Source organism: Triplophysa rosa, linkage group LG5 (genome assembly GCF_024868665.1).
Source record: "Triplophysa rosa linkage group LG5, Trosa_1v2, whole genome shotgun sequence".
Taxonomy (NCBI): Eukaryota; Metazoa; Chordata; class Actinopteri; order Cypriniformes; family Nemacheilidae; genus Triplophysa; species Triplophysa rosa.
Genome location: NC_079894.1, coordinates 20,554,432 through 20,575,160, shown reverse-complemented (window position 1 = coordinate 20,575,160; position 20,729 = coordinate 20,554,432). Strand labels below are relative to the sequence as shown.

General features: G+C 38.9%; 1 protein-coding gene across 3 annotated transcripts in view; it reads right to left on the bottom strand.

Moving 5' to 3' along the window:
- Positions 1–18,114, bottom strand: part of efr3a (EFR3 homolog A (S. cerevisiae)) — a 33,527-nt gene extending 15,413 nt beyond the window's left edge. For 2 of the 3 annotated variants that reach the window (XM_057333456.1, XM_057333458.1), the window contains exons 1-8: positions 18,003–18,114; positions 17,628–17,736; positions 7,612–7,688; positions 6,218–6,345; positions 5,914–6,064; positions 4,682–4,803; positions 4,115–4,264; positions 2,216–2,320 (exon numbers count right to left, since the gene is read on the bottom strand). In XM_057333456.1, the coding sequence (XP_057189439.1) occupies positions 2,216–2,320; positions 4,115–4,264; positions 4,682–4,803; positions 5,914–6,064; positions 6,218–6,345; positions 7,612–7,688; positions 17,628–17,637 (743 nt within the window). In that variant the 5' untranslated portion in view covers positions 17,638–17,736; positions 18,003–18,114. The remainder of the gene's footprint in view (positions 1–2,215; positions 2,321–4,114; positions 4,265–4,681; positions 4,804–5,913; positions 6,065–6,217; positions 6,346–7,611; positions 7,689–17,627; positions 17,737–18,002) is intronic. The other variant, XM_057333457.1, reaches the window with a different exon arrangement.
- Between the last annotated feature and the right edge of the window lie 2,615 nt (positions 18,115–20,729).

Genomic DNA, 20,729 nt, shown 5'->3' with positions numbered 1-20,729 from the left:
ACCGGAGCTCAATGTTCTCGCAAAATCTCACAAACTCCACCGCACACACACACGTTTCATAAACCGAGCCACAAGGACACAGAGAACAGTTTAATAAGCTCAAACCAGAAGAGGAGGAGAAAAACAGCCAATTCTGACTTTTACATTTACACAATGTTGATTCTGACTTTTACATTTGCATATATGAGCTAATACTGATAATGTTTTTCTGGTACAATAAAATGACAAAAAAATGTGATGTGGGATGGTCAGAAGACAGTTAAAGAGGTCACAAAGTGCTCAATCCTCCTAGGGGTCTTTAATAGTAGTCATAACCGAGATTACCGTTGTATATCAAACAGACAGGAAACAAAATTTTGAACTGAATGGCCCCCATCAACACACATTATCTGCACTGCTACTGGTTCTTTTTAGACACGCTGAGAGCCCAAATTTATGATACTGCCAGAAACCCGTCAGAGGCTCAGATTCATTGAAAGGCAATTATTCGGCCATCAGTGAGCATGTCACGCAAGGCAATTATACACAGTTTCACTCCACGACTTCGATCATAAATCTTTCACAAAATTGACCTCAGACAGACAAACCCAGGGTAAAACTGTTCAGTGTGCGGCAGGCTTAAGTAAATTACGTGTGTAAAAAACCCTTGTGTTTTATATATGCAACTCTGCTTAGAACAATACAATATGAAATAAAAAACATTAATATAAAAGGATGATGATGATTCAGACCATATGCAGGAACTACAGAGCACTGCCAGGAGGCGCTAGTCTACAAACACAAAAAAAATCAAACAAAATATTAAAATTCTCTCATAATTTACCATCCCAGACTTTATTTCAGTTAACCACACAAACAAATAATTTTCTTAAATGATTACATTTTATTTATTAAAAAAGCTGTGATGGTATCTTCTTATTCACTGTAGGGTTCAACACGGCGACGCTCCAAAAAGCACAAACGTCCAGTATTCAAATAATCCAAACAACTCCAGTGGGTTAACAAATGTCTTCTGAAGCGAAACGATACATTTGTCAGAGACAATGAATACGATTTTGAGGTTATTTAGTGATCAATCCATCGCATATACATTACAACATATTGTACAAATCAGCATTTAAATATGGTGGTCAATATTGTTAAATCTTATTGGTTCTCGAATGTCTCGTGACTAGGTGGTCATATTTGTGTTTAATCTTGTAACACACAAAAACTAATGCGAGTTGACATGATCAGAGTGATGTCATATTTCAACCTATTTAGCTGATCTGTACATTTCTATGCATGCACGACATATCGTGTATTAACCGCTAAATAAGCGAGGTAAGTAAATTATGAGAGAATTTATATATTTGCGTGAACTAAAACTTCCTTAAATCTCTACTATAGTACTTTAAATCTTCTACAATCCCAAAACAGCAAAAATGCCCACTGTGCACCCGGCTTTAAAGACATGGTCGAGAGCCCCTCTGTTCTTTGATACTCTCTCATCTCAGACACATCACTCAAAGGTAATTGGCCAATGACTGAGATGAGCCAAAACGGTCTCATTAATGAGCCCTGAGAGTCTACGCAAACACGTGCACGCTGCATTCGGCTAGATGTGTCCGAATTGTGTGCTAATAGGCTGCAGATGGAGAGCAGGTTAGACAGGTCACTCAAAACTGCTCATTTACACACAAATACAGGGATACAAAGACTAAAGCTACAATAAAAAAAGTTGAAATCAAATTGTTTATAACAATGTACAGTATATACTCAAAATACATACATACGGCTGTCCTTCTGAAACATCGTATCTCCATATTTCGTGATTTTTATTTTTGGACGCAAATCATCATTATTAGTCTCTATGCTTGCAAATGGCGATTCACATTTCGCGTCTAAAACCGCACCGCTTTCTCTTGTCAAATGACACGTGGCAGTGCGCGCGTGGCACTCTGAAAAGTTGAACTATTTCCATCTCGATGCCTAAAAAATTGTGCGCGCCTGCCACATGTCTACATTTAAAATAACAAATGACACAAAATGTAAACTCTGTGTTTGTCTGAAAACATCTTCCTGCATGTGCTCCTTTGGCATCTTCGATGTAGGAATTACATCCAATAATGTTGTCATGCCACGACCAATTATTGCTCCTCATATACTGTGTGACACTATTTGGACGTAGCAATGAAGTCTTTGCAATAGTGACAAAACTAGAAACGTTACTTACACCAGTACAGGACGCACAGCGTTGTTCATGTTGCCATAAGCAGCGCGACCCAGCAGCTCTCGAAAGCAGCTCTCGGCCAATGAAGCTGGGTTCTCCTCTCCAGCCCTGTGAAGGAGACCGAGAGAGAAAAGGAGAGATGAATAGTAGCACATGCACGCTCTAATCTCGATAGTTAAGGTTTGTAATGCCTCAGTCAGCCTCTGCATTCTTTTATCAAATTATATAAAAAGTGTGTTAAAAGATGCATTAAGACGTGACACACATGCACAAACATTTTCTCTTTCAGCTCACGGACAGCCCCTGGAAAGCACTTAACAGAATCCGACGACCTTGAGAAGCTGAACCACACAAGTATGTACACACAATTCAGCTGCATGTGTGTGTGTGTGTGTGTGTGTGTGTGTGTGTGTGTGTCAGAGCCAATAACAGCCTATTATTCAACCTGTTCAGCGTGCTGTCACATACAGCACAGTAACAGCAAAAAGAAACCAAACGCTAGAATATATTGAGTGCTTAACAAATTTATTAGACCACCACCCAATTTTTCTTTCTGTAACGGTTACAGGTCAAATCTGATCTGATCTGATCTGCTGGCAACGTCCGGCGACACAAGCAAAACCAACCGTTGGAGACTGGATGGGGCGTTTCTAACGACGTGACAAAGTTGAGAAATGTTTATCTTTATGCAAATGACTTTGGGAGCGACAGCCAATAGGAGAGAAGATGGGAGCTAACGTGAGCGTCATGCAGTGAACGCCACCAGTAGTGGGAATGGGCGAGAGAGGGCGAGAGAGAGCGAGAGAGGGCGAGAGAGAGCGAGAGAGAGAGAGAGAGAGAGAGAGAGAGAGAGAGAGAGAGACTTTGACTTTTAAGAGTCCATTTATTACAAAAAAGTTTAAAATACATTAATTCAAAATCATATTAATAATTTAATAAAAAAGAAAAAAAAGAAAAAGGTAAATTATAAAGATAAAAAATAATATTAACAGTTAACACCTAGACATACATTTCCAAGACGCCATCATCATTCACATCACAAAAACACTGGTTTACAGCCCATTTATGTTTAAACATTTCCATGTCATTGACCAGTTTATAGTAAGTAAACTCAATTAGAGAGAGAGAATGCTATTTTTAATAGTGACCAATAGTTCATTCATCACACTGGAAAAACAAAGTCAAGCCAAGTTCATTGCATTGTGGGTTATAGCATGTCGCCAAGGTATTCAATACCTACAGAAAATGTGTGTACTATACTCAATATGCTGAAAAAAACACAAAGAAAGTGGTATGGTGTATAGTGCTATTTTGAACATACCCTTTACGACAATAAACACAAACAAAATTTAAGCACATACTTAAATATGTATTTCTAAAAAAAGCAGATGTAATGTCTTCCAAAAGGTTTGTCCGCTGTAACATTTCAAGGTCAAGTGTAACTCCCGACTAGTTTACACGTCAATCAAAAGCATCCAAGGTTTTGTTTACAACCTTAATCACGATCGATACACCTGATCAGATTCCAGCTCCTGATTATAGGCCGGAGAGGAACAATTGACGTTTCCATACTGACAAACACAAACAGCCAATTACACTTAAATATTCTGTGCACACAGGTTCACTTCTCTGACACACATTCACACTTTATTCTCACACCATGCACATCATTAAAGAAATCAGATATCCTTGATTGCCCTCTACAAGCGGACCTTCACTCCTCTCTTATCAAGAACATCTCTCCTGTTGTCCCCCCATCTATCTCTCTCTGGGTTTGGTGGTAGTATTCTGCTCGGTACAGAAGAAAACACATCAAGCGCAAATTGAGCAGCAGATATCACCTAGCAGGAAATAGCAGGAACAATTTCCATGATTTTCTTGCGCTACGGTGTGTACGCGTACCTCTCCGAGTCCTCATTATCTTGCATGTTGAACAGCATGGAGGGGATGAGCTTATCCATGTGCTGAGGTTCCCAGATGATCGCCTGAAGTTCATCATTAACAGTCTTTCTGACGACACCCTGGAGACCCTTAATACCCGCCACACGGATCCTACAGTAGGAAACATGTTCAACACATGAGACGCACTCATTACGCTTGATCAGCCAAATGAATGTGTTAAAGCTTTTGAAATGAATTACGTTTGGTTAGCAGCGTTACTTTTAATTTGTTTAATGAATGTTTTTCCTGCTTGGCCGTGAGTTTTGAAGACTGATCAGAAAGCACTGACTGAACCACTGCCCAATGTGAAATTAGGATAAGAAATGCATAATAAAAGCAATTTAAAATGGTTTATTGCTTGGTTAAAAAAAGAAAAGTTTTTTTATTTCAGATAAAACAGATTTTTTTCAAAAGTTAATAAAATGATTGAAACAGTCACGTACATTTGTTTACAATGTTCATGATTGATTAAATTTATAACACCAGGTGACCAATATTCTATTTTATATTATACGCTCAGGCGCGCACCTGTTGCGGGTTTCGAGGTCCTCATGCGTGGAGTGGCACATGGCACTGAACTGAGAGACGAAGAAGTCGTATCTGCGGTGGTAAGACGGCGTGTCCTCCTCAATGTTTGCAAACTTCACAAACTAGGATTCAAATGTTGCACAACGTTAGACAAACACACACACAGGCCCAATCACATTTTTATTACCTTAGAATGAGCCATTTCTATCTACATACACTGCGGGTCCCCTCGCATGGAAATCGCCATGTTGTTTCTACAGTAGCCCTAAACGGACAAACTGCTCCACAGAGCATGTTTCATAAATACGTTATCTCCTTAGGCAAAGAACCTAAAACGTGACGACAGCTTACTGCTGTGTCAGCCACCGTAGTGCTTTGAAAAGGAGGGGTGGAGTGAGCCATTGGTTACAATTCGCAACCTCACCACTAGATGGCGCTACATTTCAAACACAGGACATTTAAGATTTCTATACAGTTAAGGACCTTTGTTATGACTGACTATCCTCTATGCTAGCGTAGTTTACATTCATTACGGCAGGGAACGTTGCTAAATAATGAATTTGTGTTGATGTGTAAATTCAGGCACAAATGTGTTGACTCTTAATTGTGATCATGCGCTTTATGTTACCATATGCCATCTACCACATTCTCTTTACGCTTCATAAACAGGCAAAGTAGAAGGCTGCGGGGCCTTTTACACAGAACATAACCCTCACTTGCTCTATATTTTCTTGTATTATATTTGGTGAGGCCTTCTCAACAATATATAGCAGATGACTATTGAATTTTAGACAATTCTTTTTTATTAAGTTTTATGAATTAGGAAACTAATTACTTCTAATTTGTCAATAAATAACATTATACAAGGGTCGGTCAGATTTCTTTCCACATTATGAATTCCAGTTTATAAGCTTTAAAACAATACTTACTGTATTTCGTGAATTTTTATTATTATTTAGCTTCGGTTGACCATGTCAGTAAAAATGATCACTTTGATTCACAAACTGTTGATTTTTAGTTGTTGTTCTCAGCTCAGAAACTTCACATCCGCATATTGGGAACAAAAACGGAAGGATCATTGAGTCGTGAGCCAAAAAAAGCAACATAACAAAGACTACAGAGTCAAAGCCGTTTGTCATGTTCTAACTTTATCCCTCTCTCTCCCTTTTCCGCCATCGCCTGCTGCTGAGATTTGTGACTGCATCCTTTGATTAGTTCTGTCACACACTTACTGAATTGGTGCCCAGCACTTGTAAATCTGGCTCTCTGGACTCCAGCAATTTGGCCACCATGTGTAAGAAGCTTTCCACGAAAGGCTTGATGCTCTGAGAATGACAAGCCATCAACAGCTGATCCAAGGCCTCCATCGCTATAACCACATACCTGCACACAGACACGCATCAGATCGGAAGGTTTCTTATCAAGTATACTGAACTGTATAGATTAATATACAACATACTGTACTGTATATCAATGTAACAAATATGTAAGTGTAATGTAAAGCAATTTCAAGAAAGCAGAGTGTGTGTCTCGTACCCATAGCGATGTCGTACCACATCTCTGGTGAGACGCTCAGCAAGGTACGCGCCGATGCGGTCCAGTTTCTCTGGAGCAGACACAGCATAAAACGTCAACTTCTCCATATCGGACTTCACCAATCCATCCTGAGAAACAAGCACGCAGTTTAAGAATCTATATTAAGATCTACAGAACAGAGGGCCACAGTGAAGACGCATTACTGTGTTGATTGCTAATAATTGTGTTGAATATTTGCATGAAATGAACGAACTGAGCTGAATATTTTGGACAAAGTGTTATTTCTGCTGCCTACTTTTAGACACCATTGAAAATCATTTTTATCCAGAACCCCTTTGGACGGTCCTGAGGCTTTTAAAGTGATAATCAACTTAACAGGATTTAAACTACAACACATAACATAACCCTGGGGAATCTGTGTGTGTGTCATTGGAAAAACTATCACATCCACCCATAAGAATATTACTCACACTTACCCTTCAGAGAAAACAACTGTGTGTGTCATTCTAGCTGAATGCTAATGTAGTGTGACGTAAGGTTAAGAACTGTCCCGGTGTGTGTGTGTGTGTGTGTGTGCGTGCGTGCGTGCGTGCGTGCGTGTGTGTGTGTGTCTGCATATTTCACATCCTCAAATACGGTCCAGCAGGCCAAAGGTCATAATAAAAGAGTAACAATTCACATTCATATATATAATAAAATGCAGGACGTTTCTTTTCAACATTATGAATAACAAGTGACAGCTGCTAGTCATCTGTGCCTAAAATTGAGATTTATCGCCCAAGCAGCTGCTATTTTATTATGCAGTGGCATTTACTTCAGCGGGTCTCTGAGGGACAATAAGAGCTGATAAGAATATATTTTGATCAGAGCACTTGACCTTCAATGAGTTTGAATTCAAATGTATGAACTATATAAAGATGATATTTAAAGAAGCAAAGGAAGTTTTTTTATTTGAAGTGTGTGTCACAACCTTGTCTAATGTCTTGTGTTATTTAAGATTAGCTTGACTACAGAAATCCCTTGTGTGCTCTTGAACTTTAAATCTAAATTAGCGAATGTCCATTTTGAGATTTTGAGATTAACAGGAGGTGCCGTTTTCCCTTTTTACCAGTTATATAAATTCACAGAATGAAACAAAAATGATAATTTTACCTAAACGCATGCCTACAAACAGAAAAAACTGAAAATAATATATTTATTTATTTAAATTAAATGATCTAATTTGAATTATTTCATAAATGTAAATACATTAAAGCAACCTACACACCTTTTTTAACATACACTTCTGTAAAATAATGCTCAGTTTATGCCCAAACCAAAAATGCAAACTCCCAAACTCAAACTCATTATATTCACTGAAAATGCTGGTTTCAAAATGTTGCTCATAGTGTTACCTTGGGGTCCTCCGGGAAAATGTTGTCCACTAGACGCTTGTAGCGTGGCCGCAGAGGACCGCAACATCCACACACACCTGCGATGAGAGAAAAGCACTTCATTTTTAATCAACGTTTTGCACTTACTGTTCAGAATACAGCCAGGATAGTCTATGCATTGAATCAGACAGATGGGTCTAATGAGATATTGCAAATATACAAAGAAAAGCACTCTCGCGCCATACATTTACAGTACACATCACCCATTCAACTCAATGAGAACTTTAGAATCTACATATGCATGATATTAAAATGAGTCAGAATGAAGTGCGTGTATGTACTGAGGCAAGGCACAATGCAAAGAGCAAGCGTGTGTGATGCCACACGGTTTAATGGGCCGATTAATTATTAAAAAAGTCAAAGAAGAAATCTGAGAGCAGCAGAGCGGTACACACACCCTCACAAACATAGGAACAAACACACACACGTTGCTCTGACAGTCTTTCAACATCTACGCTGAAATTGCTCATTCATACATGTCATCGTGCATGCAAATTAGAATTGCATGTGCATGCGTGTATGTATATTCCAACCAGCAAGTGCGTGTGTGTGCAGGGATTGTAAAGTGAGACGTGGAAAAGAAGCCGCCATTATCAGCTGAAACACCTGATCCACCTTTAGAAGATGGAAAACGCGAGAGATGTTGCAGTGGAGAGAGAGAAAGAGCGAGCGAGCTCTACCGCAACTGACAAACACAGCAACCATGTTATTATGACAAGGAGTTCAACAGGCTTATATGAATCATCTCAACTGGATCTATCAGAAACACACGCACACACAGATACCAAGCCTGCTGAGGAATGATCTCCTCTCCCAGGTGTGTCTATAGCGGAAGGTTCCGTCAGCTTCTGAGCGCGGCACCTGTCTGTACCTCCTCATCATGATCTCTGACCCTTGATGTCTTCTTTGCTCTGGAACCTCCAACCGGGTCCAAACAGTGACCTTTCTGCCTCCTATCCCAACCCTGGACTGAAACCCAGCCACACCTGTACTGAATACCTCCACAAAGACTCACCCTCCACTGCGATTGGGAGTTAAACCGTCCAATTACAGATAGACAGGAAGTTCCACCCAACTGTGTGTCTGTTAGGTGGCAGTTAAAGCGATAGTTCATTAGTTCAAAAAAAGTCAAAACTTATTCCCTCTTATTATTTTTTTTGAGAATTTTGATATTTTGAGAAATGTCTCAGCGGTTTTGTGTCTGTACAATGGAAGTCAATGGGAGGCAGTGTTGTTTGGTTACCAAAGTTCTTTAAAATATCTTCTTTTGTGTTCTGCAAAAGAAAGAATGTCATACAGGTTTACAATGACATGATGGTGAGTAAATGATGAATGAATTTTCATTTTTGGGTGAATTGTCCCTTTAAAAAACCTAGTGTGAAAATCTGAAATAGTAGGTAGGCTAATTTAAAATGAACAATTTTATCTGATTGTTCATTTCTCTTTAATATGTTACTGTACAATAGAGTTTTGTTTCATAACAGAAGAAATGCAGCCACAGCCAGCAGGGGGCGCTCGCCCCGTGCAGCCGACCCTGGAGCTGGGTGCAAATCCCACTTGACTTCCCACTGGTGCCTGTTGAATCCCCATTACCGCCAACACGAGAGCGTCTGAGGAAATGAAGAGATTGATTCAGTGCCTGGGGAGAAAATCCTCTTAACCTTATGAGGACCTGAAATAGCTTAAGAGTTTGAAGAGCAGAGCTCGAGAGTAAGCCGCCATAACAGAATTACCATCTATCCCAGAGACCACAATGCATAAAAATAAAAAAGTTACTTCACCTGCGTCTGTTACTTACCACACGATCTAAACCAAAAAAATATATTTTGGCCATACATAAAGCATCAATGTGCTTTATGTAAAACCTCATTTTTCTAAGATTACAACTGGCCTGTTTTAATCTGCCTTTAAAATTTGAAATACAGTCCACGTTCTACCAAAAAGTTTCTAACCTCTCATTTGTGTGCGATTTTCTGTTCGCTTTAGTGTGGGTGCGTATGACTCTTTGTTGTAATTTCAAGCGGACAACCAAAGTCCATGAAACACAAACGCCCATAATCCTTTGAAGTCCAACAGAGCACAGGTAGAGTCTATACAAATACACACTCACACACACTGATACACAAGCTATGCTAAATTTACCGGTATAGGTTGATGGAATGGAGGGAAGATAACAAAATATGCACAGAGCAAGTCAATACAGAAAGAAAAAGGAGACGAGGAGAGATGGAGACAGAAATGGAATGATTCCTTTATCTCTTCCTGCCATCCCACCGGTTTTACATTTGAAAGAAATTCAGCACATCAAACCACACACAGCCTGCACATCACTACACTCATGAGCTTGTTAGACTACTATTTCCCATAATGCAACTGTCTCGAAAGCTTGACTGTAGCTTTTTATAAGCAATGACAAATTAGGTTTACTAAAACTGAAATCATGCTTGTCAGCACACTAGGTTTGATTTTACAGCATGAAGTGTGATGGTATGACAGCGTGATGGTATTTACTTTGGCAGTATGTGAATATTTAGTTTCAAATACAGTCTCTCTGTTTTCATGTTCTTTGTTCCCCCAAATTGTGGTTGACGACTGAATATTTCAGTGGCTTATGCCGTTACCGATAACATGCGAGCTACCATAGGCTAGTGATATTCAATTCAATTCAATTTTATTTATATAGCGCTTTTCACAATGTGAATTGTTCCAAAGCAGCTTTACAGGAGAAAATAAGAAAAACACAAAAAAGGTAAAACACAGCACAGTGCATGGTGTTTATAGAACAAGCAAGATTATTCTAGTAAATAATATCTAATAAATGCAGCCTCCCGGTGGTTTATTTAGCATATTTTGCATTAAGTGAATGCTTTGCTTTAATGCTTTGCTTTAATATCATTTCATGATATTAAACTTTATTACACGGCTCATTGGAATGCTTGATTCTGATTGGCCAGTCGCGACATTTGCAGGTTCATTTCTCACGGAAGGTCCGCATTCGGTTAAAATGAGCTAATCAAATATTTCAAATTCACATTTCATGTCTATTTTTTTCTCATGTGGCAAGTAGCCGCTTAGCGTCGGGTCCTGATCACACTGTCGGGGCTTATTTCTGCAATAACAACCGGCTGCCTGTACATTGTCCCTTACTTATTACACGGCTCTTTGGAATGCTTGATTCTGATTGGCCAGTCGCAACATTTGCAGGTTCGTTATTCCCAGATAACAACCTCTCAAAACTAATAACACACGGTAACCCAGATGCTCATGGAAGGTCTGCATTCGGTAAAAATGAGCTAATCAAATATTTCAAATTCACATTTCATGTCTATTTTTTTCTCATGTGGCAAGTAGCCGTGTAATAACCGGGATAATGTATGCAGCCGGCTGTAATCGCGAAATAAGCCCCTTCAGTGTGATAAAAGATCACACTTTCGGGGCTTATTTCAGCTATAACAACCGGCTGCCTGTACATTATCCCTTATGTAACAATTTATACAATATTTACACAAATAGGAGCTTATTTTAATGAATCATGAGCATAACAAATTTGTACGCAAAAATCTTGTGAAACCATTAGCAGATATTTATTTTTAATTCAACGTATTAATTTAAGTAAAAATGCTTTAGCAAACAACTTGCATTGAAAATCGCTCTGTTCCTATAGATTGAGGCCTATAGTGCGTATCTATGAATAATATATTTGTACAATTTGAAATAGAAATGCACCAATATATCGGCTAATAATCTGTATCGGTCGATAAAAGCAATTTTTCAGCTAAATAAAGTTTAAAACGAGCTGATGATCAGGGCCGACTTATCCTGTCAATCAAAAGAGAACAGGAAAATGCAATAACTTTGTGCTTTGTACATAGAAAATGTTGAGAAACATCACCAGTTTGATGTTCAAATATTAATAGTCATTACTTGAATCAATAACATTCAGAAAGTTAAGAAATAATAATTTCATCTTCAGGATTTAGTTATTGCGATCGGAATAGCACTCTGAATAATTTATGTATCAATGCATTTCTAATTTAAAATATTTACATGTATTTCAAATTCAGACCAAAAGAAAATATTATTGAATAACAAGGTCAGTAGACACCAGTAGAACCACAGCTTCTATAAACCAGCCAAACAGTCATGGTTATTGGCTGATACTCTCAAAATGGCTAAATATTGGCCTATGAATCGGCCTGCTCGGTATATTGGTTCATACCTCGTATAAATTGACATTTCCAACTATTTCAGAGGTATATTAATAAAGATACAGACTGTACTTGTAAAGATTATACATAATGTAATTTAAAACACAAAACCACCAAAAAACAAGCAGAAACACACTCCATCAAGACCTACCAGCACTAGAGCTCTCGGAGTCCATCTCTGTCTGCTAACTGGACCTGTGACACTATCTCTCTCTCCCTGTCTGTCTTGTCCTTGTCCTTGTCCTCTGTCTGTCTATCTTCCTCCCTCCCTCTCCCTCTCCCTCTCCCTCTCTCTCTCTCAATAGATGCTATACAGTGCAGAAAGTGTAACCATATTCTCCAACACACACACACACACACACACACACACACACACACACACACACACACACACACAGAGCGGTATTCAATTCTGATGAATCTGATGTTTTGGCACATTGAAAATTTCCCTGCAGTGTCAACACAAGCATCTGCCTGAATATCGCCACCCGACCTACGCATAACACATGCGCCGGCGTTCCCCTTGATTTTTCCCCTCACTCAGGATCTTCACTAACACGTTTTCCCCCGTACATATAAATGGGACTCTGCCGAAAGGAAAGTGATCAACACAAAACAGGCGACACATCAAACACACACAGATCAAACTCTCGTGCACACACTCAAACGGCAAAGGAAAGATCAAACTTTGCTTTGCGAACAAGCACATTATCATCTCAAAGCCACGAGAGAGAGCAAGAGAGATCCTTAAGAGAGAGAGAGAGAGAGAAAGAGAGGTAAACACACAGAGAGATCCTTAAGAGAGAGAGATTCATGTGGTATTAGGAGAACACAAGGACTGCTGTGTGATAGCAGCACAGTATGTGTCTGTCTGCCACAGTATGAGACAGTGAGAGATCTGACTCCAGTCTGTTTCTCCTACAACAAACTTATGCTCATTAACACTAGGCGTAGTGTTATTCTCTATATTTAGTTATATTTTATAATAACTTGTTAAATCTCCTTTGCTTACTCCAGCTTTAATCCTCCTAGTAGCATGTAAACTAATGGTACTGTTTAGCGTGTTGACAAAATGTTTATATGCTCTCCAACTTATAAGTCGCTTTGGATAAAAGCGTATGCCAAATAAATAAATGTAAATGTAATGCATAAATTACTGCTGCCTTTAAGTGCATCTGGAAGACTTGTACACCTGAGTCAGGCATTCATTATTAAGACAGTAACGTGTTCAGGTCTGAATATAACATGGAAGTATCATAAATGAGAATGCAACAAAGAGTTTGTCGTGTGTTTAGGGCTGTTCACGATTATTAAATAATCGTCTCATCGCGATTGTTTGACCTCATCGCGATGGTTTCAGATCATCGCAATTATTGCACATCTCTATAGAAGACACTAGGGGGAGCTGCATCTGCATATTGCATATTTTAGTGTATATATTGTAACTAAAGCATGGTAATACTTGTAAAATGTACCACCACAACACAATCACTTAAAAAAAAAAACTAAAACATATACAAATTACCTGCAGTACAATTTAATATAATTTAAGCAAATCTCAGTGTGAAAACCAGTCTACCAAAATTCCATTAACACACAAGTAAAATTTTATTGTAGTCTTGCAAGTGAGAAAAAAACAGACTAGAAGCTTTTCTATGACTGATAGTATTTTAATGGTGGCTTCAATTCACACCTGATCAATTTACTTAATTTACAAGTATTTGGTGGTTGTATTATTGTAAAAGGTAAAAGCCTAAACCTTAAATATATGATGACCCAATTTTTTCCAATGTATTTCCAAGAAAAAAACATAGTCTTGTATTCAGAACAATATGGTCGTTACAATCGCTGAATCAAAACTGTATGAGAATTTAATGTCAAAGCTCTAAAACAGACAATTAATCGGCATAATCGTCAAAGCCCTAAAACAGACAATTAATCGCCATAATCGCAATGATTTATTAGACAATTAATCGTCAATCAAATTTCATAATCGTGACAGCCCTACTTGTAAACTTTATGAATAACACTTTTTTCCACAATAATTAAACTATAAAGTGCCACACAGTTAGCTCATAACAAAAGTCATGGGAATACTATAGTAGTAGTTTTTATTCTTTTTTCCAGTCACATATAAATATTAGGTATAATATTTATCGTATAATATAATATCGAGTATAAATATTTGGTTTTCCATATCACGCATTCATAATGACTGGAAAACAAACTTGTCAAATTGAAATATCTTTGCAAAATCATCTATTACCATTAACAAATTTGCTTTGCATCATGTTGGAAATTTACACAACCCATACAACGCCACAACTCATAAATCATCTATAATTCCCACAAAACAAAAACAACTTTGCTTGGTCGTGCATGTGCTCAGAACTCAGAATTACGATATTTCTGACTTCATTTAAATGCATCTTATTTCCAGCCCTGCTTCACACCTGGCTGCAATTTTCATGAACACCTGGATTAGTTAAAACAGGTGTGCATTTAACCTGTGGCCCGGAGCTGACACCCTGCTTTAATATATTCATCTTTGTTTATGAAATGTACTGCTGGTGTTCCATTTTATTTCCTTTACTTGTTTGAAATTGTGCAATGTTATACTGTTCATTGCACAAATTCTCATTGTAGGCTGCAATTCTGCAAGCACTTTGCTAAACGAACATACTGTTTTTTGTCACGTCAACAGCAATCACAAAATTTAGAGGATCACCTTTTCTCTCTATTTTCCTTTCTCATCCTATTTCAAGGATGAAGGGCTTGTCTTACAGGGCCCTGGCTGCCTAGAATAGGCTGTTTGTGTGTGTGCGCGTGTGTGTGTGTGTGTGTGTGTGTGCGTGTGCGCCTGTGCGTGTGTGTGTGTGTGTGTGTGAGAGAGAGAGAGAGAGAGAGAGAGAGCAGAGAGGTTATCATACTCCCTCGGAGGGGTATGGGAGTTGTGTTTGTACTTTAGTAGAGATGTCACCCTACTCTCACAGATTGTGTGTGTGTTGAACCTCTCTTTGGCGTGTACAACGTCAGCAGCAATAACCCTCAGGGATGTCTGGTCTACTGCATCAAGCTACACAGTTTGATGAACATTGCCACAAAAAGCTATATGGCCTATATTTATTAAACACTAAACTAAATAGCACTCAAATTATCACAAAATTTAAACTAAACAACATTTAAAAATATCATAAACACTTAACTAAACAATGTCACAACAAGTACCAAACAACACCAACAAACGAAACACCTAAACACTCATGCATGTCAAACATGAAACTAAACAAGACATGCCTCAACCACCACACTAAACTATTGCAAAACACTATCACAAAGCCCAAAGTAAAGCACACATGAGTCATATAGGAAGAGTTTGCCTGAGCATCAGTTGAGAGTTGTTTATTATACAGTAAGAATGAGGCACAGAAATCTCTCTTTACTCACAGAAATCTCTCTTTACTCACAAGCTCTTCAAAAACTCTAAAAACAGAGACATCCAAATACATTATGTAAGACAGCTGTCTTAGATGCTGCAGTGCACAGTCAGATTTTATGCTGACACTAAATCACCTGCCTGTCCACCTGCTGTCAAGCTTTTTGGCACTGGTGCCAATACCTCAACTGAATCTGACATGAGACACCATTCTAATCTCCTGCATGGGATCATAGAAGAAACAGACTGCAATGATCGTGAGTACCATGGTAATGCTATGGTACAGAATGATCATAACCATAGTTCTGAAAAAAAAACATCCCTGTTAGAAAAAAAACAATGCAAATTCTAGTGGTTCCCATTACAAATACCACCAGAAACCTATGTACAATTAAAACCTTCACAATATTCATTTATGTAGCGTCTTCCATTTAAAGCGGCAATCCGTAGGATTGGCCTCTTTGTCGCCATCTCAGTTTGTAATTGCTACTGCAGGTGATGTGCGGAGATATTTCTTTACGTGAGTTGTGATTCGGCACTGCTCAACTGCGCGGATGAGTCTGATGTTTTGAGTCGTGGCCTGTGACAGTGCAGCGGTGAGAATCTTCACTGTACATCAGTAGCGCATAATAAACACAGATAACATGGCGGATGATATAAGACGAAACAAATAAGAACATAAACAGACACAAATAGCGCAAATGGAGGCTGTGTTGAAGTGTTTTGATATTATTTCGGGTGCTGGGTCATTTTGTTATTTCTCATGGAAACTCCCGTAACGCGAACCGGACAGAAGTTCCCCGAACGCGGGTCTCAAATGCTGACAGGCACGGTCATAAATCATTATACACCATACAACTATATATACTATATGCAAAGCCTTGCCATCATATCCGCGATATAAGTCCGTAAATTTGAGTAAAATCACAGGCTTCACTTGTCCGTGTTAATTCGCGCAACATGAAATACAGATGTTGAGAGGTCATTTCTAAATCACACGAGGTCCCCAGATAATACTAATCCTGGGCAAATAGGGCTTAAATTACATTTATCATAATGAACATAACGAGAGAAATAACAATCGATGAAACTGTACCCGTCTATAATTAACACAACAAGTGTGCTACGGTTTTTGTGTTATCTGTTGAAATATTAAAAATGTGTCTTACCTGTTCAGAAGCAATAAAGCGATGTCTGCATCCGCATTCACGCCACCTTTGAAATGCCTTGCCAATATTAATTTTCGCACGAGTCCGATCACATTCCCTGTTTCTTTGTAAACCGTCTTCAGTTCGTTCTTTCTTGTTTTTCACAAATGATGAATCCCCAGATGTCAACACTGCTTGGCGTTTAAAAGTAAAAGTACTAAACGCCGCCATAGATAATACTAAACGTTGTATGAAATCCTACCCAACAGTTGTGAGTACACGCTACAAACCGCCTGTCACTCGCAGCATACACGCCCTGGCTAGCAGCCGGATCCTCTTCGTTCTGTGTACGAATGTGACGAAATGACGCATAGACGAAAGACACCACATAAGGATCTCCGGGAAAGACGACCCGACAGGGCAAATTACAAACCATTATTACAAGCGTTGGTGGGGAATCCAGCAAGGGTAGTGACACAGTTTTAAACACCGTTCTTTCATGTACTTGCTCAATAATTGGTTTTAGCTCATTTTTACTCAAAAGAACTTGCAGACTGCCGCTTTAATTCTTTAATGGTGTTTCATTGGTTTCTATCTGTCAGATAACATCCCACTGATAAAGAGACCAACTCATTACCAGTAAAGACTCAGACACTATTATAGTTTCGATTTAAACCACACAATTCCACGCGCGCACGCACACACACGTGTCTGGTTTACTATCTCCGTGGGGACAGCCCACAGGCGTAATGTTTTTTATACTGTACCAACTGTATATTTTATCTCCTACCCCTAAACCCAAAGATCATAGAAAACTTTTTGCACACACACATGTTTGGGTTTCCATGTTTTATGGGGACATTCCATAGACGCAATGGTTTTATACTGTACAAACTGTATATCATATTCCCTACCCCTAACCCACCCCCTAACCCTAACAATCACACTAAACTTTCTGCTCTTTTAGATTTTCAAAAAAGTTAATTCTGTATGATTTATAAACTTGTTTCCTCATGGGGACCAAAAAATGTCCCCACAAGGACAAGGATTTTGGATATTGCCATCTTTGTGGGGACATACCGTAGGGTTTACCCTACGCACACGCGCGCGCGCGCACACACACACACACACACACACACAGCCTGTCAATAGTTTCAAATTGGGGTCTGTAGGTCGGGTACTTACCGGCAGGCATTCCTTCACTCGGTTCCGTCCAACCTTTGTCCGCTGCACTGCGCCTGGATTAGATCAGCGTGAATGGAGGTTTGGCTTCGACATATGGATGAGAACACGGCTGGAGCACACACAAATACACAGACAGACAGACAGACAGACAGACAGACAGACAGACAGACACACACACACACACACACGCACACACACACGCACGCACACACACACACACACACACACGGATTAAACGAACCCGATCACTTTCCGTTAACATCACCGAGATTTAGCCAACGACTATAAACACACACCATCAAACGTACAGAAATACTCACACAGCCTCTGGGTTAAAATATGATGAAGTAAAGAAAGAGAGTTAAGTGTGAATACCTGTAGATGGTGGATTAAGCGCAACACATCCGTGTTTCCTACCCTGCTTCACACTCGCGTGACGTCGAGACACGGAAGTCAGAGTCGCGCGCCAGCAGGAAAGGACGCGCAGCGTGCGCGTGTCTGAAAAAAGCAGACACAGGTAGGAAGGAGAGAGGACGTTTTTTGTTGCTAATTTGTTTTATTTCAATACTTAGTGGGTTTTTATTTTAAGGTCTGAAATTTTGGAATTTCCCCTAAAACCGAGCGACTAAAATGATTAGGGCATTCCCAATTTAATATGTGGGTTAATGAAGTGTGTATTCCTCGTGAGGAACAACTTTTTAACTTTTAAAATTGCCCTCAAAAATACACATCCCGTACAAAATATGATCCAAAAATATATTTTATGTATTTTTTCACGAGTCATCATCATCACTTTTTTTTATTACAGACTCGAAGTCCAATTTAAAAATTACAAACAAACAAATACATAAATGCATAACTGTACAGTGATACCAATGTCTCCACAGCCTGCTGATACGTGTAGAACTGACACTAATATTAGTTAGGCCCTCAATAATTTAATATTTTGACTCGAGCCAACAGATACATTTATACATAAGATTTTGTAAAAGAGCCTGAAAAGTATTTACTTGTAGTCCCACAAACATTTCTCTTGCACTATGCCACCTATCTCCACAGCACAATCCTCATTGCATCATCATTATAGTCTACTTGGAGTCTTTGCAAGCTTGCAGCAGTATACTTTGGCCATAAGTGAGCAGTATATAATGGAGTGCAGTATACTATAAACAATAATATTTTCTCTTCATCTGAACAGAAACCAAACTTACGTAAAAGTATGTTAGCCTGTATATACATCATTCGACGTAGCCTCTCTATATCCTCATCATCTGTAAAATGCTCAGTAATAAAATGCCCAAGATATTTTACTTTCACACCCACCATAGATTCTTATCAGACTGAAAACTGGGAAATTTAAACTCTTTTCCTCATTAGGTCTACAAATCATAACAGTACTCTTGTTAGCATTCTAATATAATATCATCTTCAAAGCCATAAAAAGAACATATGTTCAAGAGCTGCTGAAGACCATCACTACTGGGACTGAACACAACAAGTTCATCTGCATACATGATGTGATTCACTAAAATATTCCCTATCATACAACCCGTTTTGCAAGCTATTTAGATAAATCATAGATATAGAGGTTGAACCAGACTGGGGACAAAATTCCTCCTTGTCTCACACCATTACTAACCCCAAAAGGAGTAGAGATTTTATTGCCCCTCTTTCCTTGCATTGTCTGGTGGGCCTAATAAGCATATACAAGAGCATATACAAGTCAGTGCCATGTTTTGCTTTAAACCCAAACTGATTCCCTGTTGAAAAAACCAGCAAATGCTGGTTAGGTAGGTTTTGAAACATGGTAACTGGTTTGTGCTGGTTTAAGATGGTCATGTGCTGGTTTAAGATGGTCCTTAGCTGGTCATGTGCTGGTTTAAGATGGTCCTAAACCAGCACATGACCAGTTTAGGACCAGCTTGTGACCATTTTAGCACACAACCATCTTAAACCAGCACAAACCAGCTACCATGCTTCAAACCAGCATATGCTGTTTTTTCAACAGGGATTATCTGCAGAGTTAATAAGCACACTTATCCTATCCAACAAAATAATTTCTAAAACTTTAGATAAAATACTGACTAAGGCTATGAGCTTTACCAGCTTTATCTTTAATAACTGGCACTAATAAAACAGACAACATCGAGTCTGGTGATAAACCAAGAATCAAAAAACCAGTAAAACAGACAGCTAAAAGAGGGACTATCCTCCTACTTGATGTTCCTCCTAGATGTTCAGCAGAGATATGATCTAGACCACTAGCTTTGTCATCAGACTTACTTATGGCATGATGCACCTCGTGTGTTGTTATCAATATTGGATCATTTACTTTTATATTCCCCACATCATGAGGGTTATTTTGAACATAGTTAAATTACAATAGTAATGCCTCCATAAGTCTGCAATATTATCTGTTCCGGAAACACTGTCAACAGTACAAGGGAGAGATGATATGCAATTGTTAAAGGGGTCATATGGCACGAATTACGTGTTTTTCTGTCTTTGGTGTGTTATAAGTAAAATTGCAAAAATTAAAGTGCCAGAACAAAAGATGCATTCTATCTAAAAGCGAATGCTCACCCAGACCTGCCTGAAACACCTCGTCACCACACCCCCACAAATCCAAATATGGTAAGAGGCGTCACATTTCCGTCACACCCTTGCAGTATTCGACCAATCACTACGCACTGGTTAACTGGCCAATCATAGCACACCTCGCTTTTCAGAGCGATGAGCTTTATAAAAAATCTGCGTGTTTCAGAGAGGCAGTGCAAAGAGGAGAAACAAACATGCACGGAGTGTGAAAAATACAGCGTTTTTGAACCTTAAATCGTGTATACACATTGCATTACATTTAAAACAAACGATAATATTTGTTTTAGCCGTGTCATATGACCCCTTTAAGAGATCTCGCTTCTTTCCAAAAGTCTGTAATATTACTATTTAGAGTCCGCTCTCAAAGCTTGCTAATTTTTACAAACAAACGAATAACATACTTATATCTTGCTTTGGTAATCTTCTTGTGTTCAAGATCAGGCCCTTGTCTGGGTCTCCCTGCCATAATCCATGTATTAGTAGCTTCCCGAGCTTCAGCATGAT